Below are 19,103 nucleotides of genomic sequence, written 5' to 3' on the forward strand. Positions count from 1 at the left end.
GTGGCTTTCTCACAGGCAGGTCAGGGCAGGGCCTGAGCTGCTGAAATGCTTCAAGGACAGGTGCACACACCCTCCCGTTCCAAACTGAGCTTTAGTCACTGCAGAAGGGTGGAGATGTACCTATGGGACTTTCCAACTGCTGATTTATTTTTTCATCAGAGGCGGAGCCTCGGGGCACTCAATCAGCTTCAAAAGGAAAACAACAAGCATTAAAACAAAAGCATTATTTCTTTAAACACTCTAATGCTCTTCTAGTAGTGAGGCAGGTGGTTGGAAGCGCAGAGAGTGGTGAGCAGGAGAAAACACCAGGCCTTTGAACCAGCAGGTATGAGTAGCTTGGCCAGGGCTGACCATGTGGGCTTCTCTTTTGCCACACGTAACAATCACTTTGGGCCTTAGTTTCCTCATCTGTATGATGAGGTAATACAAATACGGGCTTCAGAAGGCTGCTGTGGAAATTAAGTAAGATATAAAATGTGCACAGTGCTTATTATCTCAGTGACTGACATGTGGTGAGTTCTCAGTACATGGTTTCCATTCCAATAATTTAACAGGTCAAATGAGGTCTTTCCTGTAACCCTGCAATGATGAATAAAGTCCATTTGAGGATAAAATAAAAGGCTCCAAGTACCCTTGCTTTTTAAGTTCAAGGAACCGATAAACATTGGGGCCAGTCACCCTCCCGTAAGACTGCACTGGTCCAGAATTGGTCTTACTACTAAAGACCATCACCATCATCCCTCCCCACCCTGCCCAAAATCAGTATGAGAGATCTAGATGAGAGACTGTCATTGAGGGTGGTGAGGGTGATGATCAGAGAGATGGGTTATTTCCTCCCCTCACCAAAAAGCAAGAAGGTGAGGTCCTTGCACAGCTTAAAGTCAAGGGGCTAGAGGCTCCAGGAGAATCACTCCAAGTGGTGGCACTGGCACTCTCATGCCCAGCTGGGAATTCTGCTTAGCAGAGACTTGGCAGGTCTGCCTCTTGGCCACCTAAATCTGAGGAAAAGAGCTGAAAGGAGATTGTATAGTGGGGACTTCCAGGTGACAGAAGGCCCGTTCTGTTTACTGCAAGTGTAAGACAGAGCGCACACCTTCCTGCTGACTCCATGGTGGGTAACTCGGGGATCATGAACCTGAGGTCTGTGGCTTTACCAGGACCACCTTAGTGTAGGGACAAAAGGGGCCCAGGATGGGTGGGGTATAGCTCAGTGGTACAGCGCATGCTTAGCATGTGTGAGGTTCTAGGTTCAATCCCCAGGACCTCCATTTAAAAAGTGGGGGGGGGGGGGTGTTAGGGGAGAGGGCTGAATCAGAAGGATGGGATGTGAATGCTACCAGCTGGGGGTGAGCTGGAAAGGCTGGTTCAATCTCACAACAGACTACCAAGGCCCTGAGCAGGCAGAGATTCACGTGCAGGGACAGTGGCAATGACGACTACCCAAGAGGAGGATAGCAACTTCACCATCAGCAGAACACTGCTTTCTCTGATGCTGCTCCAGTCCTGGAGGCCCAGGTGCAGGAATGAGGGAAAGGAAACAAAGTCAAGTCATCACACCTCCATCCCCCTTCAACCTTCCAAAGCCACTTGCACTCGGGGAGCTGGGGGAAAAGAGCTTGGAGTTTGAGACTGAAGTTTAAAAAAGAACAAGACAGGGTCATAAGTAGTAACATAAAACTGTTCAGATAACTGGCACATGACTGGCCAACACATTAGTGAGTCTCGACCTGGGTGGAAAGATGGGAGTCAACATAGCACCACTGGTGGCAGTTGGTAAACCCACTTCATAGTTATACCCCAGCAACTGATTCCTCAACACACTGGTTACAGTCTGCCTTGTCTGCTCAGAAACTCAGAAGGAATACCTTCCACTCTGGACGAAGGGCTGGGGCTGAGTGTCTCTGCATGATACGCCTCCACAGGCTGCCCAGCATCACCTGAGACAGTGTTCCAGCCAACAAAGGGTTCTAGATCTTTTTTTTTTTCTTTCACCTGTACATGGTATACCTAGATTTTATTCACCTGTCCCCAAAGACACCATGAACGTGAACTCTGAGATCACAGACCTGGGTTCAAATCCTGGCTTTGCTGCCCACTAACTACAGCCTTAGGATGTCACTCATAACTTCTTTAAGCCAAAACCTCTTCATCTGTAACTCAGCCTATTATAAACTCCAACACCAGTTTTAAGAGCTGGAGCAGATGCAGGTAAAAGCCTTGGAAGCACAGTTGGTACTTTTTCATTTAACAATATTTACTGAGTAGATTCTCTATGCCTTAAAGTATAGAGACGATGAGGCAAAGTGGGGGGAGGGACAGGACAAAGAGAAGGCAGGACAAAGGGTAGACAGATGGCAGGGTGGCCAGGGGTCACCTCCAGGCCACATGGGATGGAGCTGGCCTCCCAAGTCTGCATCCCCTAGAGCCCTTTCTGCTAAGCATGAATTTGTAAGGCCCCTGCCGGGGGGGCACAGGCCTGAGATCCAATCCCTCCCAGGAACTAGGAAGTGACTGCCTGCCCCCTACACCGGCACAACAACTCTCTTCCAGGAGGAAGTACCGTGCTCCTTGGAACAGAAATATTCATCTCCCCACCTCTCCACGGAAACACCACAACCAATCCCCATGCTCCAGCATCGTGCAGGCTACGTGCCATTCAACCCAGATCTCATTCGTCCCCATAGAGGACGGCCCACACCCCAGGGCAAGGGAATTCTCCGTGGAAGCTTCTCTCAGAGCTGAGATTAAGGCTGACCATCCGATGGCTGTCTCAGAGATCTCTGGAAGTGGTGTGACTATGCCTGACCTGGGAGAGGCCCAGACTATTAGAGGTCCCACCTGGGGAATCCCAACATGTCCCATTCAGAGACATGACACACCCATGAGACGCCAACAGTGCCCCCACCCCACCAATACTGGAAGAGCCGACAATCCAGAAACATAGCCAGGAAAACCACGTAGCAGAGCAGAGGCAGGGAACAGGCCCTGAACAGATCACATCTGCAAACTTACCTGCTCCACTGGGCCGTGTCCTTCTGCACTGCTCCCTGCCTCCCGGCCGACCACCAGCTTGGAGGCTAACGAGCAGCTTTTCAAAACACAACCACGCTAGGGAAAGGTGGTGTCACCTGAAGCCCAAACGGCTCTACCTGTTCTGGGAAAACTGGAGGCAGGTGCAGCCTAATGAGTTTGGGAGGATGCCGGGGCCGACGGCAGCTGCTTGTATTTACAACAGGAGAGAGAGTGAGTTTCCAGAGTGAGATGTTGCCTAAGGAGGCTAAGAATTCAGACCAGCCATCTCCAGACCAGCACCTAATTGAACAGCCAACCACCAGCACACGCTAATGTGTTAATTAGCCACCAAATTGGAGTTAATTAAAAACTAATCAGGACATCAAAATGGAACATCTCATTCATAAATCATGTGCTTTTTTTTTTTTTTTGAGCGAGGAAAAGCGCTGCTTCTTCTAATAAAAGTAAGAGATAAAGGATTAGGCATTTTTCCCTGGGAACTTGTACAGTTTAAATATGTTCTATGGTTAAGTGTTCCCTCTCCCACAGATAAGGACTGGCTTGATAATTAACTGAACTGCCAGTCGTGTGAATCAAACCAGCATTATCTGAGTAAGCCCTTCTCAAAGAGAAGCAGCTCGGTCTTCACTGCTCCCTCAGTGTCCTGCAGACACGGCTGGCACGGTTGGATCGGCACTCTTGGAGCGATTCTCTAGGTTGTCAAAAAGTCTGCAGCCTCAAGTGTAGACAAGCATCAAGCTGCCTCAAAACCAGTAAGAAACAAGACCAGAAGAGGCCACCGCACCCGTTGGCTTCACTGTATAAACATCATCAAAAAGTCACAGGTGGGCATTTCTAACGATGAAAGGGCAGCTTCACGGCGTGCTCTGACTCACCTTCGGCAGACAGCCCCTGGATGTTTATCCCCTTAGCTGCCAGGAAATTCAAGCAGGCATCTATGTTTTCAATCTAGGGGGGGGAAAGAAAACAATATACACTCAATAAACGTTCAGCCTCCTCCAGAGCCACCTCTTATTAGGAACAAAGGGCTATGTCAGAGAGAGGGTTCACTGTGCATTTGCTAAGGTTCTCAAAGAGGAAGATGACATGGAGACACCGGATGGATAGATGGATGGATGCAGGTCAGGACTCTCCCTTGTACTCGCAGAGGAAAGGGTTACCTAATGTCCCAACCACACAGTGCCAAAAGTTGAGAGCCTGGCTTGCTCACCGCTGCCAAAAATAACCGGGCTGGAATTGGAGCACTAGTGTTGATGACTGTCACCAGTGTTATCCTGAAAACTTGAGCAGCTGCCAGAAAAATGGAGGTGGGGACAAGGTTAGAAGACCCATCCGCCTGCCAGCAGCTGAGAGAAATTTCCAGCCACCACCAAGGAGGTAGGAAGTCAAATATAAAATGAGTGAATGGGAATTTCAGCAGGAATCTGGGTAGTGTTAACTCACAAAATTCTCAGGATGGCAGGCATTGCAGAGGACCAGGGAGAGCTGGAAACTCACCAAACCTCTCTGTCCTTTGTGTCTGCTGTGGCAAAAAGGGACCTAATCCCACCAGGGTCTGGGAGACCTCCCAGGCTTTCCAGGGCTGATGCTACGGCCAAAGGCAAGTTCACATCCAGCCCTCAGGAAAGAACAATTAGGTCATTCCCAAAGGTCTGATTTGACTTCAGTTGTCAGGGCTAATTATTTTTTGGTCTACTGGAAAATGTTCGGGCTCCATTCATGTCAATGGTGACCATAAATAAAAGAAATTGCTTTTGACTTGGCACAGGGATCTTTGAAATTCACACAATCTGCATTTCACAGTGGAGATTTTCCTCATCTCCACCCCCATCCCCTACCCCCAACCTGCTATCCTAGGCTCTACCCACATGTTCATGAACTCAAACCACTATTGAACCCATAGGGCTGGTTTTGAACTAATAAATGACTGCCCTGAACAGTGTACTTGTGCCCATTCTCTTTCCCCTTTCTCAAACAAGATCCTGGTGGCTCCTTCATAGCCACAGAGGGTGAAGTGTCTCCATTTTAAAAGCCCTACTTTTTTTTCAGTTGGAGTCTAGTTGATTTACAATGTTGTGTTAGTTTCTGGTGTACAGCATAGTGGTTCAGTTATACATACATACCCTTTTTCATATTTTTTGTTATAGTTTATTAGAAGATATTGAGTGTAGTTTCCTGTGCTATGTAGTAGGACCTTGTTTATCTATTTTATATATAGTAGTATCTGCTAATCCCAAACTCCCAATTTATCCCTCCTCCCTTTTTACCCTTTGGTAACCATAAGTTTGTTTTCTGTCTTGAGTCTATTTCTGTTTTGCAAATAAGCTCATTTGTACCACATTTTAGATTCCATATATAAGTGATATCATATGATACTTGTCTTTCGCTGTCTGACTTACTTCACTTAGTATGATGATCTCTAGGTCCACCCATGTTGCTGCAAAAGGCATTATTCCATTCATTTTTATGGCTGAGTAATATTCCATTGTATAAATATACCACAGCTTCTTTATCCAGTCATCTGTCGATGGACATTTTTAGGTTGCCTCCATGTCTTGGCTACTGTAAATAGTACTGCTGTGAACACTGGGGTGCATGTATCTTTTTAAATTAGAGTTTTCTCCAGATATCTGGAGTCACATTGTTGGAACATATGATAACTTAAGAACTCGAATTTGAGTAGAGTCTGCTCCAAGGCAGTCTTCTTCAAGTTCATGTCCACCGTGCCCTGATGTCTGTCATTTTCCTCCTCTGCTTCCAAACATGTTAAATTAAGCTCTTCACAGTCTTCACAGCTTCCAAACATGTTAAATTAAGCTCTGGGACACCTGAATAAAACTGCATCCAGATTTAAAGAATCCACTCAACCCTGAGATTGAGGTCGCTCCAACCTTGCATTTTTTAGCTCAGGTCCCCATCTCTTTCCCAGCTCACCTTCTAGGATCCTCATCTGGGAGACATTTTTTCATCTTTAGAAAAAGGGCCAGAATGCAATTTCCTGTACATGAAATAAATACTGATACTATAGGTTAGGCCTGCCACCATCGCAGAAAATCATTTCTTACAAAGAGGGAGGAAAAAATGAGACAGCTTTGAACTTTCCTTTCTTCTTTCCAGCACAGGATGACTGACAGTGACAACCAGGTGCTACCACCTTGGAAGGTGGGTTGCGGGGGCGGAGGTGAGCAAAGAAGGAAGAGAATGGCTGGGAGGACCCTGTGGAAGGTATTCCAGAGCAATTGGCTTCCGTTTGTAATAAAAATCATCTCTCTCAGTGAGAAAATATCAGTCCTCATTTCTGGTACTGTACACAGTGGTAAGATACCAAAACCACTCAAAAGGACTTGTGGCTCCCACACAAAGGCACTAGGTATTTAAATCATGGTAAAATGATAAAATTCCTTTTCTACCATTTGTCTCTTCCTATAATCCTATCCCACTTCTTTTAATGTAAAGTCTTGCAAACAGCTCATAAGGGAAGCTCTGGCAATTGTACCCCCATGAAAAACAAGAAAAAGAAAAAGTGACCACCCCTGAATCTATTAATGCAAAATCAAAAATAGTGCACTTGATGTTTCTCCCAGGAAGTGTCACAGAGCTGGGCGGACACGGGTAGGTTAAGTTTTCTCAGCAATAGTGTGGCAATGTGACGCTGGATGATTAAAAAAAAACAAAAACAAAAAACAAAAAACGGATACCTACCAACATATCTTAGAAAAGCACTGCTCTACTACAACACTGTGATTCTATAGAACCTTCCTTCCAAGGAGCATAAAGTGCATTTCCTTGTCACATTTATGGAGCATTCAATGTATGTAGCATCATTTAAAGTCTGGGGTGATTTCTTCCTGTAAGGTTAGCCTTGTGCATTTCAATTCATCCTTTCTTTATAAATGTTATATATTCTATTAAAAGGCAGGAGGAGGCGGATAATTATAGATACATTAGCTCGAATACTTCCTCTTGTTGTTGATTTTCCAAAGTCCTACCTTTCTGTCAATGAATTTCGTAATTTAGATCAGTAGTCCTCCACTGGGAAAGGAAGACAACAATTTTGCTCCGCAGGGGACATCTGGCCAAGTCTGGCCACATTTTGGCTTGTCACAACCCTGAGGGGAACTGGCATTTGATGGGGGAGAGGCCAAGGATGCTGCTCAACATCCTACAACTCAGTGAACAGTTCCCTCACAACCAAGGAATTATCCAATCCCAAATGTCAGCAGTGCCAAGGGTGAGAAACCTGAGTGACGTGATTCTTTTAATCACTCATTCAATCAACGTGATTGTGCAGATGTCTGGTCGGTGGCAGGCACTGTGCTCGATTCTTTTGACAGTGGTGGTCCAGAGTCCTCCTCCCTGTCCAGGGGCCCACATTTACCTAATCCTTCTCTATAGGATCCACAGAGCCATTTCACACAGCACTCCCCCCACCCCACTCCCATCCACTTCAGGAGAATCCGAGCATATAGACAAGGCAAGCATTAGGATCTCCCTCAACAGTGGGGAGAGGAGGCCCAAGGGCACCAAGAATGCTTCCTCCTAGAGAGGAGATGGAACACGGAACACTATCCAGATGGCCAGACTGCACTCCCAGAAAACGTGAGACCTGAAAATAAGAACTCGGGTCATCACTGAAAAGACGATTCCTAAGACCGCCAAGTGCCTTGAATTTTTCCCTCCACCGTGAATTCTCTGCTCACAGAAGGAGTTCAAAAAACATTCCTCAGGTTTCAAATCCATGCTTTAATAATGTTCCACTAAGGTTAAGAATCACTCCTGACACGGCGGCCAAGACCCTTTTCATCTGCACCCCAGGAAGAGTGCAGGGCTGGGAAGCAGCACAGGGTCAGATGTGGATTCCAACCTCCCGCTTCACTTGGAATGAGATCAGAAGGGGAGAGTGTTTCTTTGATCCAGGCTCTCTTGTGATTCCAATTCACCTTAAGGTTTTCTTGTAAATACAGGTAAACAGCCTATCTTCCTGGACCACTGAGACTGCAGCCTCCCACCACATCCCTTGAGGGGATGGGCCAGTGGCAGGAGCCTGGCACTCATCACAGCACAATGAGGTCCTAGCGCCCATCTTTAATGAGGTTCACAGCTCATGTGGGGTCCAGACACATTGTGAGAGATGAGGATCCTGTTGAAGTTGGGACGCAGAGGGAAAGAAAAGACTCTTCACCAGCAAAGTATGTAAATACAACCAGAGTTTTTCATTAACACATAGCGGCCAATATAAACTACTTTCCAAAATTGGCTGAAAAAATCTGTGCAAAGTCTGACATTCCAGTGTTGCTGAGAGGCACTGGGTGAGAAGATTGTTGTAGCTGCTGTCATAGAAATGGGTCCAAGAGCTCTGGGATCAAGTTCCTGGAGTTTGACGTGTTAGTTGGGGTGGAGGCGGGAAGCCAAGAAATGGGACTACAGCAGGGCTTGGAGACCCTGGGAGCAGAAAGGAGCAGGATGGGGAAGGGGGTGGAGTATGGGGACAGACCAAAACAAGGACACACTTCCCAGGGTTTCCTTTTGTCTGGGGCTACATGTGGCCTCCACCCTGTGCAGTCCGTGAACCCCCGAGACAGAAAGGCTATGATTAAGCCTTCCTCCCACTCTCAGCCAAGATCTCCATCCCAAAGTTGAATAGCTTCTCAACAGTCCCTAAATTTTAGATCTGCAGGGCAACTTTCATGGACCATGTATGTTGAGCCCACGCCTCCCACATTCAGAAGTACATCTCCGCCTAGGACGGGCAGAGAGCAAGGAGAATCAAAACAAATGGCAAACAACTGGAAAGAGAAGGGAGGGGGGAGGCAAATGGAAAACTTCACATTTCAATCATGATTAAGGCCAGGCTGGGTCTCATGATAACATAAAATATGCAAACCTCAGATGCACTGCTGTGTATCTCCTCGGTAGCTTAGAGACTGATCAAGTACCATCTGTTGTGGCAGTTGTCATGGTAGCATTTTTCTCTGAATACCAGCGTGGCTGAGTGCAAAGTGCATGAAAATGATTAATGCAGATGAAGACCATCTCTACCAGCGCCACCACAGCACAGGGGGAGAGGGGGCCCTGGGCACACCACTCATAAATGGGGTGCTAGTTTTTATGAGTTTGGAGTTTCTCACCAGGCCCCTTGGAGATCTCCAGCTTGAGAAGATGAATTTGGGAGGGGGAGGCAAACAGATGCTGCATTCAAGTCAGGCATGGTTACCGCCATTTAAAAAAAAATTCATGAAATACCTAGCGCTTAGGTAGTGGGAGACCTGGACCCCAGACAAGGCTGAGGAAGAACCTACAAGTTCTAGGGACTTTAAAAGCACAGTGTAGCAGCTTCTCGAGTCTCCTGTCAGCTCAAGCAACTTCCTTCCAGGAGTGTGTGTGATCCTCACACCTGATACTCTACTTGTCAACAAAAATAATCATCATCTATCCATTCACTTACCCATTTCTTCGCACATTATTTACTGAGCACCTTCTGGGTGTCAGGCAGTGTGTTGGCACTTGGTATACAGTCGTGAATAAAAGAGACATAATGCCTGACCTTGTAGAACCTACACTCTGATGGAGGGGAACTGGCGTAAATAAATAGTACACCGAGAGCATCTGTCATGTGCTAAAGGACCTGATCTAGCCTGGGGGATGGATGGGGAGTCAGGTAAGAATTTCTTCAAGAGATAGCAAGTTGGTCCACAGAGACAGGGCTTCCTGTCTGTTCTGTTCACTGATGAAGCCCCAAGCACCTAGAGGAGTATGGGGAGAATTGTAAGTATTCAGGAATGTTTGTTGACTGAAGAGAAATTTGAGCTGAGATGTAAGAGTGAGCTGGGCACCTAGAGTGGGGAAGAGAAGAACGCAGCCATCATAGGGCACCTAAGGCTGCAAAGCTTCCACTTGGGACGCAGCCTAGCATGTTCTGGGAACCAAACGAGAGTCAAAATGGCTGGAGGCCAGCGTGCAAAGGAGAAGAGCAATGCGAGAGGACATGGAGCCAGAGCAGAGCACGGGGCCGTATTCAGAAGCTGATGTGGAAAAGCAGAGAAGGGTCCTTCCTGCTCTTAGGGAAGCCTTGACACCCCATGACCATGGCAACGGCAGCAAGGCCAAGCCCTTCTGGTCTGAAAGCTGCAGGATGGGCTATTTTGCTGCAGGGATGGCTCCAGCAGCGTCTCCAAGGTGGGGCTCCAGTGACATCCAGGCTGGGAACTGAGATGGGGAGGGATGGGAAGGGCAGGGAGGCATCTGTGGTCACAAGTACTAGGAAGGTCTGTTTCCTATCCAACAGGTCTCCAAGTTCCTCTGCCCCTTTGCAACAATAAAAATAGAATAGAAGGAAAAAAGAAAAAGAATTCAACCACGAAACCAAACCAAAACGCACTTGGGGAACTACCCTCCCAAATGCGTGACTCATCAGTGTCTGTCTCTTTTCCTCTGCCTTCCGAGGGGCCACGAACTGATGCATGACTGTCCAGCTTCCCTTTTTCCTCCACCTTTGTCAGTGTTGGGGTCCAGCAGCATCCTACGGTCACGTGGCTCACGGACCACAGTGCGGTCCTGGAGAGGCACACCACTACAGGACAGAGCAGGCAGGGCCCGGACACTGTAGTTTTCATTTTAGAAGGGGACTCCAGAAAGAGGGAAATGTATGGTGGTGTTTCAAATTCTCCTAGGCAGGGAAACATTCAAAGCATCTTCCCTTGTGAGCCCCACAAGCTACCACTTGTTTGGCGGATGCACAAAGCCATCTATGTCCAGTAGTATACGGGGCTCCATACCCTCGTCGCAGCTCTGGCCATTCAAGCACCAGAGTTTTCAGAAGCTCATGTCTAGCTCCCTTGGTGGCTGTGAAACAAAGTTTAGGACTGTGGGACTCAGGGGCTAGCAGGGCTTCAGTCCCTCTCTCAGTCTGTTTCTTGTGCTGCTTTAATGCCTTGCCTGGCTCCTTCCTTTAATTTGGCAATGTTACCCGCCTTATCTTGTATGATATTTATAACTCTGGCTTTCCAAGATGTTGTCAAGAATTCCATTTTAGAAAAATTTTATAGGAGTCTCTGCTGTTACAGCAAATGGGTAAGTCCATATGGACACAAAAAAAGTTTCTCTAGAGGAGGAAAAAACTTGAAAAGAAGAATCTCAAATTCCTCCAGTGACTATCTTTTCCCACTTTGCTTCCAACTGCGTAGAATGTTCCATTTCCCTATCATTTTCTGACTTCTCAATTTTTCCCTTGAAACAAAGAGAGACCTTGAAGGGGGGTTGTGGCTAAATTCTAGAAGTCAGTCCTGACTCTGGAGGCTCCCAGAATAAATGCTTACCACCGAGCTCTGCAGAGGATCGGCGTTTGGTCATGGTAGTCATCACGAGGTGGGAAGTGCCACTGGGGATCAGCACCCCCAGAAAGGCCCGAAGGACGCCTCTGTATGTGCTCATTCAGGATGGCATTCTGCACATGAGTTCTCCTGCTACAACTTCAGAGCAACCATCCCTAACTTCCTAGCACTCCCAAAAGAATTATTCCAAGTGGACGCCTTCAAGTTACGAGCTGGACACAAATGCTAAAAGGGGAGTGACTGGGGCCAAGGAGTGACATTGACACGGTGAACACAGGCTTTGGGGTCAGACAAATCTGGGTTCCTATTCTGATTCTGCCATTTACTGAATTATGATCTTTTGCAAGTTACCTCAGTGCCCTGATCTGTAAAATGGGCATTACACCTACCACACAGAGTGGTGGTGGTGATTACACCAGAGGTTATGGGTGTGGTACTTAGTAAGCCCCCAATAACTAGCAGTTTCTGTTATGTGCTGCCATTTTTGATATGAACGTCCCTGGGGAAAAGCGTTCAAGCCATGACATACCAAAAGCTGTGTCTGGGGCTGGCCTCCGGCAAAACAGAGAATTAGACAAGTTTATCTGGTCTGCCTCCCATTCTTCCTTCTGGGTTCTCCTCTCCATCACCTGATGCCATGCCTGCCTCTCAGTTCCTCTCTTGAAAAGACGGTGATAAACCAATTCACACCAAGGCAGAAGGGCCTGCCACTGGCCTCCCACGTGTTACCTATCTCCCCAGTGGAACTCGGATTCCATCAGAATCATTAGGGGACAGTATCTGTTGAAAGAACTCAGATTTTGAACTTCACACCAGATTCTGGTTTCCTTAGAAACTACCCACAAGATCCTAGGAAAATTATTAACGGCTTCAACCCTCATATTCGTCATCTGTAACATAGGAATGCTGGTAACGATCTCATAGTGTTACTGTACTACGTAGAGTAGATGGGGTGACATACGTCAAGGGTCTGGTACTTTACACAGACCTTTAAAAAGGCTCTTCACACAACCCCATAATGGCAGAGTACTAGATACCCATGGCATCTCCTGAGAGTGGAAGATCATCCGGAGTTGTGAGACACTCTGAGACTTAGCTAAATTATACGACACTATACATAGCACAGCCTCTCTACGAATAGGCTCCTTGAAGCCACAATTCATTTTGGCCCTGTTAGAATCAGTGCTTTCTGTCCAAAATGCTTTCTGGTCAGTCTCCTCTGGAAAGTTACATGGGAAACTAAGTTTTAGACAAGCAGTTTCATTAAGAAGAATCAAATATTTTTGCAGAAAACTTTGGTTTTACCTATAAAGAAGGATACCAACACAGATTCCAGCCTTTGACAAGAGAACCCTGACTTCTGGAACCTAAACATGTGGCTGCGTCTTGAACCAACAGGGAAGAGCGGTGCTTGTCAGACAATTTCATCCAGGGAATAACTGGGAACCAGCCACCTCATTCATTCCAGGAAAAGTGATGACTGAATATTTACTCTGTTCTAGGCCTTGCTCTAGGGGAAAGGGATCCAGTGGTGACAAGACAGTGTGGTCCTTCCCTCATGGAACAGAGAGCCTTCTGAGCAAAGGCAGGCTCTAAGCAAGTCCCAGCCCCCTGCACACAGGTTACAAAGGGGATAAGGGCCAACTTATACCAACAGCTCAGCTACTCAAAAGCCTGACACTGATTCACTCTTTTGAGAAGGTCTAGGTTCTTTTTGTTTCTTTGCTGCATTTCTGTACTTACACCCATAAGCCACCACAAAGTCTTCAAAAGGCAGCAGAACATAAGTGCAAAATAAAGCAAAACAGTGGATCCTTGATATACCTCGAGTACAGTGAAACCTCAGTTTTGGAGATGCCACTAGAATCGATCGTTTTACCCCCAAAACAAACCCACAGAAAGGAACGGGGTAATGGGAAGTAACTTGTAGATCAAGGCCAAGAGCTGCACTTGGTTCACTAGCTTGGCGCCCAGTCCCCTCACCCCAGCCTGTGAAATTCAGGTTTGTGGCTCAGCCGATTGGCAAATGTCTGAGGCTTATGGTTCTTCTGGGTTGCTCATGAGTGGTCGATCCATGGACCCCTACCCTGCAATTCCAAGGACAGCATGATGCACCAAAGTGCAAGATGCATCCTGGCAGCACTGATTCCCAGGAAAGCAAAGCCACGCAGGTAAGTTTCAATGCTTTAATACTCAAATTCAGAATCCTGCAAGCCTTGGCTCTCTCACTGTAATGACAGCTAGAAGGAAGCTGACAACTCTGTTATCTTCTCCCTGCATATATCACCTGCAGTGTTCATTTCTGCAGGATTGTAATTCAAAAATTGTCATTGATTCCACTCCAATCCCAAATGCTGCTAGCAGTTATCATATGCCGGGCATAATGCTTGGACCTTTCACAGACATTACAGTTCAATCTGTTTTTTAAATTTCAAAAGTGGTTTGTAGGTATGGCTCAAGAACTGAGCCTGAATTATAGCCTCCTAGTAAACATTAGTATTTAATTTGGGAGATTTTGCAAGTGGTACACAAAATACATCAAGAACCTAGATTTCACCAATAGTTACAGATTCTAAAATCTGCAATCAAGGCAAAGAGCTACTTGCCAACCAATCAAAAATTATATGAGATTTAAAATCATTAAGAATATTATCCAAAATTAAAATGACTCTCAGCTCTTCTTATTGCCAGAGCCAGAATGTCAGAGACATGGTCAAAGCCCCTGAAAGAGGAGAGAGACGAGACAAGGAAGGTCATAATCACAGGATATCCTGGCGCTTCCCAAGGCGACAAGATCCCTAATGCACCTGTGAAGAAATGGTGAAAACTCCTAGCTTGCCATATAGTGCTAATCTCTGCTACTATTTCCAGCCTTGTCAAGTATTGGGTTGAACCAGATAAAAATGCCATTTTTGTGGGTAGAAAGGGGTTAAATACTGGCCATTTCATATGTACTACCTATTTTCAATATATTAGGAAGATACCTACCCCTAAAAGCTAAAATTACACTGCCAGGTGATGAGAAAAATAGAGCAATTTACAGGCACTGATAAAACATCAGTAAATTCTGAAACTCAGAATCAAATTTCTGTAAGTGTCTCTCAAAGGAATCTCACAAGACTGATCAAGAAATATGTATGTGGGTATATATGTGTATGTATGTATACATATATTTTATACATATTTTATATATTATATAAAATATCAAGTCAGAAGAAACAGTCCATCCACAGGCTAACTCCTTAAAAGCCCTTTGCTTTATTTTAGTTCTATAGAATTTCTCCTGCACGATCCCCTTAGAGAAGCAGGATGAGGCCAGGGGAAGGCTTTCATTCCAAGCTGATTTATCTCAAAACTTCACATAAAAGGCAAGCACTAGTCACCCTTCACAACAGTAAAGGGAAACCCAGGTCACATGCCCCTCTCCTCTCCTCCTACCTTCTGGTCCCTTCAGGGGAAAGTGTGAGAAAGATGAGATTCTGGTCAGGTTCTGCCACCCTATCCAACTCTGCATGCCTGTTCCCCTGTTCACACCAATGGGGTAATCTACTATGTAGGAAAAACCAGCTCATGTCACAGTGTCACCATCTGCACTGTGACCGAAGCCATTACTAAGAGGAAATTTTAATGGAGGAGAGGGAAATTGAGGGTTTTCCAGGACCAGAGGTTAGGTCTGGGGAACCATGGGTTTCTCAGAGCTTCTTGGCTATCTTTGAACAAGGTACTTAATCTCCCCAAGCTTCACTTTTCTTTTCAGTAAAATGGGGTAAATTATCCCTTTCTTGAAAGCCTATTGACTCCTCCCAAGAAACTAATATTTACAGTCTTAGAAAACACAAAACACTGGGTTAAATTCTTTTCCACATGTTATTATTTCAGTTCATTTTTACCACTAACAAAGTAGATATTATCATCACTTTCCAGATGGGGAAATGGAGGGACAGAGTGTTTTAAGTGCCTTCCTAAAATCACAGTTATTAAATGGCAGAGTTGGAATTCGAACACTTGCTGGAAAGTGTTTTGTAAGCTATAAAGCCTAGACAAACTCGGGACATTAACAACCAAACAGCAAGAGCTTCACTGCTATTGAGGAGAAAAATGACCACCTTGTTTCATCCTTTTCCTGGCCCTTCAGTAGTGAGTCAAGGCAAGTAATCAACCCATTCCAAACTAAATCCAATCTTTACATCAGAAAGACAAAGGGCACTTCACAGAGGAAAGAGTGATTTCTCCCACATCCTTTTGGACATGCTTTATGGATGATACTTATGTTCTTTTACAGTGTTTGAAATCTTCTAGAGCAGGGAGAGTTTTAAATCAATATAAACATTACAGGCATTATTTTGGTGTCAAAATACTCCCATAACAGGGATTTTTCAAACCACCATTTGCCAGTGCTTAGGATTCCTGAGGAAGTTCATGTAAGTTCTTATAAGAATATGATAGTTTGGGGATCAAAACGCTCAAATATGTGCAGGGGCAGGCAGGTAAAAACTAAGTAAAAGAAGGTGGGTATAAGACAATAGGGGATGGTGGGGAGTCTGACTAAAACAGCCGACACTCACCTAAAGGGGGCAGCTGCTACCCAGTTTTAGCCAATTTTTTCCTGTGGGGTGCCAACTCATTATTGCCCTTTTTTTTTTTTTCCTAAAAAAAAGCCAGAAAATCTTTTTTTTGTGAAGCTCATTGATTTTCATCTAACTACTGGCAACTGTTTAGTTTTTGTTTTAAAAGGTCTTCTGGGACCTGAACTTAGCTTGTTGGTCACTGTCCTCCATCCTCTGCTTAAGTGAGCACACTGGCATTCATCTACTGACCAGTTCCCAACACACAGATGCCACAGGCTAACTAGCTATGCCTCACCAAACTGCCAACAGGAACTCCTAGCTAAGTTCTGGTTCATGGAAGGAAAAACCCCAAAAAACAAAAAACAAAGATGATATAAAAAACACCACTTTGATGCTAGGCTGAAACATACGGACTCCATGAAGACATATGCAGGGAAGTGGATCCAAGCATGAAGCCAGATGGCTTTTATATAAACCACCATCTACATGGGTATAAATCACCATCCAATTTCTCTTTCAACTCAAGAAGATCTGAAGCTATTTCCTCCCTACCCATCTTCACACTTGCTAAGCTCCTTAACCTTATTGAGCACATGTTGCCACTCATAATGCCTCAGTTTCAAAGTAGGTACAATGGGAATTTCTTCAGTAAACATTCACTGAGCATCCACCAGATGCCAGGCGGTAGGGACAGATGAGACCCTTTGCCCTCAAAGAAGTTAATGTCTGGTGGGATACAAGTGGTTGAGGACAACGTGCTAAAGGATTATCACCTCGATTTTTCAATGGAGGAAACCAAGGGTCACCAAGGTTAAGTGAGCTGGAAGAGACAGAGAAGGCACTTGCAGATTCCAAGACCACGGCCACGAACACAATTCAGATCCTATCAACTTAGAACGCACTATAGTTCTCAGACAAGAGGATATCTAAGGCATCCTCATATTTCCAAAAAGTAAACTGATGGGCTCATTTAAAATATTTAGTTAAACCTTATTGTGGTGATCATTTCACAATATACACAAATGTTGAATCATTATGCTTGTACACTTGATACTAATGTGAAGTTCTGTGCCAATTATATCTTAATTCAAAATAAATTTAGTTAAATTTAAATAAATCTTTCAGAGAGACAGTTCATTTTAAACATTTTAAAGAACTTTGCAAACTGATAGATGTTAATGTATGCTTGCACAGGTTTATCCCCAAGACTTTTCTTACTCAACTCGAAGGCAAGTTTGGCAAAGTGAGGCCACCAGCCCAGCAGCATCAGCATCACCCAAGAGCTTCTTTAAAATGCAAAGTCTCAGCTTCTCCCTAGACCTGCCACATCAGAAACTCTGCAGGTGAGACCAGCACTGTTTTAACAAGTCCTCCGGGTGATTCTCCCGCACATTAAAGCTGAAGCAGCACCGGTTGACGAGATTTTGCCAACCAAACCTTACTTCCCATATTAATGAAAATTACCTGTCATCGTGATGTCACTTCCACACACCTTCAGAACGAAGTGAAAATATAAAACTGAGAGAGGAGAGACTGGATAGGGGAGAATTTCTTGGCATAGGATGGCTCAAGTTTTTTGAGAGTATGTACAAGTACACAGTATATGTGATACATTAAAATTTGAGGAGTACCATCGCCCCACTCTCTGGGAAGCTCCTGGATGGCTGGACCATTTTTGTTTAGCTCATTCACCTAAGAAAGATTAGCTGAGTACTTCCAATGTAAATAGCACTAGGCCAGGCCTGGAAATGTGGAGATTTTTACTGAAATAAAAGATTAAAAAAAGTGGGGAGGGTATAGATCAGTGGTAGAATGAGTGTTTAGCATGCACGAGGTCCTGGGTTCAATCCCCAGTATCTCCATTAAAATATAATAAATAAATAAATAAATAAATAAATAAATAAATAAATAACCTAATCACCTCCCCTGCAATTTTTAAAGTAAAAAAAAATTTTTTAATAAAAAATTAAAAAAATATGCTACACATACTACCAAGCTTTGATGTGACTACCTAGTGTATAAAATATGGGAAATCTCTCAGAAAGTGTGCTTTTTAAACATCTTATTAATTACCAGGCAAACACACACCAATTGGGGAGCATAGTCCCTACTCATGAGCTTATATTCACATCTAAAATACCCGGTATCCACTTCTAAATACTAGATAAAATGGCCTTCACTGCTCAGTAGCAGAGGCAGCCCACAGTATGGGTGCAGCCCTAGAAACTAAATGTGGATTTCTGTATTCCCTACACTTGCAGGCAATGGCTTGTGGTCAATGTACAGATGGAAAACTCTGAAGTGTTCTATCAAGGGAGGCAACTTCCAGCCCACTCAGAAACCAAGGGGCTCACAGGAGCAAAATGAGCCTCCGCTGTAAAGCCCAAAGAGCTCTCCTCCTGTCTAATACAGTTAGAGTCCTCCACTTGACACCCAGAGCACATTAGTTTCCTATTGCTGCTTTCACAAATTACCACAAACTTTAGTGGCTTAAAACAACACAGAGTTATTATTTTACAGTTCTAAGGGGTCAGACGTCCAAAAGCAGCATCAGTGGGCAAAATCAAGGAGTCAGCAGGGCTGCCCCTATTCTGGAGGCTCAGGGAGAGAATCGGTTTCCTTGTCTTTTTTAGCTTTTGGAGGCCACCTGCGTTCCTTGGCTCATGGCCCATTCTTCCATCTTCAAAGCCAGCCAAATAACATCTTCCAGCCTCATTCTCTCTCATTCATGCTCTTTCTTTTTCCCTCCCTCTCTCCCTCTCTGACCCTGCTTCCAGGGTCACATTTTCTCTCTCACCTTCCTGCCTGTCTTAGAATGCTTGGGATCCCACTGGGCCTGCCCAGGTAATCCGGGATAATCTTCCTATCTCAAAATCCTTAACCTAATCACCTCCGCAGAGTCCCCTTTGTCATTTAAGAGACCATATTCATAGGATTGAGGATTAGAATGTGGACATCGTTGGGGGTCCATTGTTCAGCCTACCATACTTTTTGAGTATGAAAAACCTTTCCAATGCACAAGTCAATAGTTAGGAAATATATGACTTGTAAACAGGGGAGGAATAATGGTCTAATAATATGCTCTCTTCATGAGCCAGGATGATGCCAGTGTTTTTAACACCATCTCTCATTCCTCCCTGACAACCTTAGGTGGCAGCTTCCATAGTAAAGG

At 45.0% G+C, this 19,103-nt stretch overlaps 1 protein-coding gene across 9 annotated transcripts in view; it reads right to left on the reverse strand.

Annotated features, from left to right (window-relative positions):
* The window catches only part of NAV2 (neuron navigator 2), a 690,497-nt gene that overhangs the window by 217,732 nt on the left and 453,662 nt on the right, over positions 1 to 19,103 (reverse strand). For all 9 annotated transcript variants that reach the window (XR_010383379.1, XM_064492508.1, XM_064492507.1 and 6 more), the window contains one exon: positions 3,909 to 3,981. Coding sequence is in view for 8 of the 9 variants with exons in the window: in XM_064492508.1 (XP_064348578.1) it covers positions 3,909 to 3,981 (73 nt within the window). In the remaining variant the exon portion in view is untranslated. The remainder of the gene's footprint in view (positions 1 to 3,908; positions 3,982 to 19,103) is intronic.

Source organism: Camelus dromedarius, chromosome 12 (assembly GCF_036321535.1).
Source record: "Camelus dromedarius isolate mCamDro1 chromosome 12, mCamDro1.pat, whole genome shotgun sequence".
Classification (NCBI taxonomy): Eukaryota; Metazoa; Chordata; class Mammalia; order Artiodactyla; family Camelidae; genus Camelus; species Camelus dromedarius.